This window comes from Tripterygium wilfordii, chromosome 11, assembly GCF_013401445.1.
Source record: "Tripterygium wilfordii isolate XIE 37 chromosome 11, ASM1340144v1, whole genome shotgun sequence".
Classification (NCBI taxonomy): Eukaryota; Viridiplantae; Streptophyta; class Magnoliopsida; order Celastrales; family Celastraceae; genus Tripterygium; species Tripterygium wilfordii.
In genome coordinates, this window is record NC_052242.1 from 12,139,856 (window position 1) to 12,143,023 (window position 3,168).

The 3,168-nt window shown below is 36.6% G+C and overlaps 1 protein-coding gene across 1 annotated transcript; it reads right to left on the minus strand.

Moving 5' to 3' along the window:
• Positions 1-201: 201 nt before the first annotated feature.
• Positions 202-1,274, minus strand: LOC120009558 (WUSCHEL-related homeobox 4-like). The gene is made up of 3 exons (XM_038860192.1): positions 1,017-1,274; positions 639-929; positions 202-537 (listed from the first exon to the last, which is right to left on the minus strand). Exons 1-3 carry the CDS (start codon positions 1,230-1,232, stop codon positions 400-402), a joined length of 645 nt encoding a protein of 214 aa, XP_038716120.1. The 5' UTR covers positions 1,233-1,274; the 3' UTR covers positions 202-399.
• Positions 1,275-3,168: the final 1,894 nt, after the last annotated feature.

Genomic DNA, 3,168 nt, shown 5'->3' on the forward strand with positions numbered 1-3,168 from the left:
ACATATATATATATAACTCTATTATCGAGGTGAGACATGCACGTATCTTTTCCAATTTGAAAATATGGAAGGAGCTAGTAGGCTTAGCAGTCGAATGTGTGGACTTCAGTGTCCATTGGTTATATTTTGCTTTTAACCTAAAAAAGGTTTTGTTTCAACAAGTTTCTTCTAAGTCAAATCACTGATTCACACACACAGAGCTTAGAAGGAGAGAGAAAGGTTTCATTGATTCCAAGTGAGGAATTCAATTAGTAGAGTACAAAGAGACAGATACGCAACTTTTCTTTCTTCTTTCTTGAAACAAATGGAATCAAAGGAAAAAGAAAGAAAAGTTAATTAGCTAGCACATCAAAGAAGATGATAACAACATTTTAATTATGAAGATGATTCCAAACCCTTTCATCTGCCTTCCGGGTGCAATGGGAAGAGCTCCAGAGTTCCATCTCCCTCATTGCTTTCTTCTAATTCTAAGCTCTCAAGAACCCAACTCCTGCTTTTCCTCTTGTATGGACTATCTCCCTCTCTTTCCACTTCTCCCTGTTCAAAATGTTAGTTAAATTGTTAGAATCACTGCCACCCTAAAAACTCAAACAAAGATTTGAACTAACTAAAACTAAGAGTGTATATGGGAGACGTACCCTAGAATCCAAAGTTATGGTAGTGGTAATGGTGGAGGCTTGAGTTGATCTCGGAGAATGGCTCAAGCCAAGGCTATTGCGCTTCTGTTTTTGTCTCTCCCTGGCTTTGTGGTTTTGGAACCAATAAAACACATTCTTCCCTTCAATCTTGCCGTATCTCCCTAATTGGGCCGTAATTTGCTCTATTTGTTGTGCATTGGGAGTTCTCATGCCTCCCCTATACAACATCTCAAGTATTCCTATCTGCTCTTGCGTAGGGTTCCACCTTGTCCCTCCCGGGTGCGTCTCAACCTGCATCGTAAAGATCATATTTAACAAGTCAGTTTATTGGGTTGAATTATAGTTTAAAACAGATTTAACTGTACTTAGTGGACTGACTTGAGGAGAGTCTCTCTTGTGGTCGTGGTCGGAGCCAAGTTTTCTGGGTCCGCTGTCGGGTTTAATGAAGCTCTTGAGATCAAAAGGAGTAATGGAGTCGGAGTTGGTGTTGAACTTAGGAGCAAGAGGGCGTAAGCGTTTGCAGCCAAGTGAGAGAGAGGGTTCTTGTTCCCAAAATCCACGTGCAAACTGATGAACCTTCATGCTTGTTCCCATGGGATGTTGGATGTTGCTTGTGTAGCACAATTGAGCTAGCGATGATTATATAGAGAAGATGTAGAAAAGAAAGAAATTAAAGCTAAAAAGGAAAGAAAGTGGGATATGAGGTGGTGCTTAGAAGAACACAAGACCAAATCATTAGAGGAGTTTGACTTGGGATTTCCACTTATTAACTTTATCAAGAAAACTTAATTAAAGAAAAAAAAAAGTAGACGTACGAAAACCCACAAAAACACAATGAAAGGTTTCTGTGTGTGTTGAGATGGAGAATAAGAGGGAGAGGTAGTGTGAGTGTGAGTGTGAGTGTGGGTGGGTATGTGCGTGTGGGTTGGCCCGTCAAATCGGGTCGTTTTTTTCTTACTTTCATGATAAAGGTGGGTTTGCTTTTCGGTGGTCTCTCTCTAACTTTTCCATGCCAAAGTTAGAGAGACAAAGAGAGAGATCAAAATTAGAAAAACCAAAAATATTCATCAAAATCCCAAAACTTGAAAATGGAAACTCTTTTGTTTTCTCAAGATACGGATATGGAGGGAGAGAGAGAGAGAGACAGAGAGAGGGGAAGTGAATGCCGTCTTTTAGTGGTAGAGAGAATGTTAGAAAGAAAAAAACATATAAATCCAAATCCTTTTCTTTGGGAACTGTAGTTTATTTAGCTTCAATTTCCCACATAGCATAAAACCACCGAACTCCACTTTTTTGTATTCAATTATATTTATATATATCTCCAATTTCCCACAGCATAAGACCACCGAACCCCACTTTTCTGTATCTAATTATTACATACATACATACATATATATATATATGTATGTATATACTTATATACGTATTTTAACAAGAGCGGTGAATCATGAGCTATTACAAGGTAAAGTGATAATGATTGATGACTGTAATCACGGACAATCAATCGATGACTGAATGACACGTGTGTTCAATCACACGAAGTGAGACATTCCCAACTCTAGTGAATTATTGCATTTGTGAGTTATAATTGCTTTCCTCAATGGACGTGTGGGTTATTTGTTCGTGAAGGCAAACCTCGACAGCACTCACCTTTTATTTACACGTGCAATATATACGTTTAGTTTATGTACACCCTGTCAGAAATACACTTCAGACAATCAATTATATTATCCGCTTTAAGTTTATCGATTCCAATTAATACTTTGAACCCGCACGACTTTATTTATCACTGTTACTTAATGATACAATGATATTTGATCCCAAAAGAAAATATATAATTAATTGTAAAATGTGAGCTTTGTTCATATAAACCAGTCGGAAAAGTCCCAACGGATGTGTAGTAACTTTATGTTCATAACATACTATACATTAATATTCCATATTCAGTACGTAAGTGTGTGTATAGATGTGTGTGTGTAATTGTGAAGTCAAAAAAGCTGCAAGGAAAATCCTTCCCATACATATCTTACATATAGAGACAACCGATAATGATATATAAATTAATTATTTTGAAGAAAATTAATCATTTTGATTGGCCAGGTGTCACTCTAAGCTTGAAGATAATGATATCAATGTTGACATTATTAAAAAGATAATGAGCTTGAGTCCATCTTAAATCTTACTGATTGCACCAAACCCCCCTTCAATCACGACAACACAAGAATGATCAAATTTTCCATATATCTACATATCTCTCTAACCTAATTTATTTAGGTAGATCTATAGGAACTCATGATTTTGTACCTAAAATTGTTAGCAAATTCATCCCTAGTTACAGCTCTGCTATTACCAGCTTCCCTTTAATTTGTTTATTTATTTTTCTTCTTCTTCTTATTTTATTTTATTTTTTTGTCTAAAAGTGGGTGCTACACCTCCTTTCTTTATTGGATGTTAAAAATTTCCACAGCCATTATTCTTGTACGATGAATTTACCTCTCTCCTCTCTCTCTCTCTCTCACGCTTCATTTCT

Bases quoted from the DNA above. Each gene is read 5' to 3' on its own strand.
- LOC120009558 (XM_038860192.1), bottom strand. From the start codon at position 1,232: ATGGGAACAAGCATGAAGGTTCATCAGTTTGCACGTGGATTTTGGGAA. The intron at 930-1,016 runs GTCAGTCCACTA...TTTACGATGCAG, and splicing joins ACAAGAGAGACTCTCCTCAA to GTTGAGACGCACCCGGGAGG. The intron at 538-638 runs GTACGTCTCCCA...CATTTTGAACAG, and splicing joins CCATAACTTTGGATTCTAGG to GGAGAAGTGGAAAGAGAGGG.